The 1,514-nt window shown below is 38.3% G+C and overlaps 1 protein-coding gene across 1 annotated transcript in view; it reads right to left on the bottom strand.

Moving 5' to 3' along the window:
• Positions 1 to 1,213, bottom strand: part of ABCA6 (ATP-binding cassette, sub-family A (ABC1), member 6) — a 77,249-nt gene extending 76,036 nt beyond the window's left edge. The window contains exon 1 of the mRNA XM_006872306.1: positions 1,118 to 1,213. Within this exon, the coding sequence (XP_006872368.1) occupies positions 1,118 to 1,213 (96 nt within the window). The remainder of the gene's footprint in view (positions 1 to 1,117) is intronic.
• Positions 1,214 to 1,514: the final 301 nt, after the last annotated feature.

Below are 1,514 nucleotides of genomic sequence, written 5' to 3'. Positions count from 1 at the left end.
TATATAAAATCCCAGGACACGTATGTGGAAGAGAATTGAGGTATAGAAAACAGAGGTAATTGTTGAAATTACTATACAGTCAGGGGATGCCAGATTTCAGATTTACTGAATGAAGCAAAGGCACATCACAGGAGTTCGTGGCAGCAAATAGCAGTTCACCTGTCTGTTATCATATCCTTGTACTAGAAATGAAAGAAAATGAACAGGAATTGAGTGGTAGAGACTGTCTAAGGGGTCACCAATAGCAGTGACCTCTCCCTCTTTGACACAAGACTAAGCTACATTCTTCAGCAATCCCCCACTCCCACCCCCCAAATAAATAAATTATTTGAGACCATGGCATTGAGTTCTAGCCAATAGAAGGTGAGCAGATGTGATGTGCTCCATATCCAAACCTGGCCTGTGAAACCTGGTACAACCTTTTATATTTTCTCAGTCTTAGTGTCTCTCTTTCCTTATAACTAGGCTCCGGTGGAAGTCTACAAGACCCAGGATATGGTGCAGAGGATCTAGTGGAGATCTACAAGCCCTTGCAGATGGAAGAGTCCCTAGAGATAAAAGAGCCTGGATCCTTGAATGACCCACACCCATTACATTTCAAACCACTATCTTATTTAGACTGTGATAAGAGTGAAAAAATAAACTTTTGCTGAGGTAAGCCACTGAGAGTGGGGTTGTTACTAGTTGCTAGTTCACCTGCCTAATGCATTCAGTTGGTTATAATTCTTAGAAATAATCTTGGTAGAAAGATCATGGCCTCAAAAATAAGTTGCGCAACGTGAAGTCCCACAAGGTATGCTAGCCCCAAATTTCAGTATTCCTTACTTGAAATGTACAACCTTTGGCTGCAGCTGGAATCACGACTCCAATGTGCTACGTATTCAAAATTTTTCTTACCCTCCTTTTTAAAAAAGAATGAGTAATGCTACTAATTCTTGCAATTTCACGTTAATTTTCAGTGGTTGCTGTAAGTCTCTCAGTTTAGTAAATGCAATTAGAAACAACCTTAAAATCAGCAGAGCAAATATACTAACTAAAATATAGCATAAGGGAGTCATTAGGCCAAGAAATAAAAGAGGACCACTAAACATGGGAAAACGCAGGCTTTCAAACATACCAACAAGCTCAGTCTTTTCATCCTCCATTTCATAAGAAAATTCTTACTCAGAAGTGCTTGGGTTTGCTGATACACACTTTTCTTTTTCTTATTCATTTCACCTGTTCATTTTAAAAACAAGGAGAGAGTAAATGTGGTAGATCAGAAGCTAGAAAAAAATAAGTTTAATGAGAAAGACCTTCATTATGCTTTTGAGCCAGTTATTTCCTACCTTTAGTAACTACTAAAAAAGAATTTAAACTATTCTTTCAGTAAATTCACGATCATGTGTCATACAGTGAAGGCTTACATGTTGCTGTGAAACTGGAAGCCACGCCATCAAAATTCCAAAGATCAATAAGACCACCAAGGTTGACAAATTTAAGGGAACTGTTAGATGTAAGTCACACTAGGAAGA

The sequence above is a fragment of the Chrysochloris asiatica genome, unplaced genomic scaffold (genome assembly GCF_000296735.1).
Source record: "Chrysochloris asiatica unplaced genomic scaffold, ChrAsi1.0 scaffold00192, whole genome shotgun sequence".
NCBI classification, from domain to species: domain Eukaryota; kingdom Metazoa; phylum Chordata; class Mammalia; order Afrosoricida; family Chrysochloridae; genus Chrysochloris; species Chrysochloris asiatica.
This window is presented reverse-complemented; position numbering and strand designations above follow the sequence as displayed.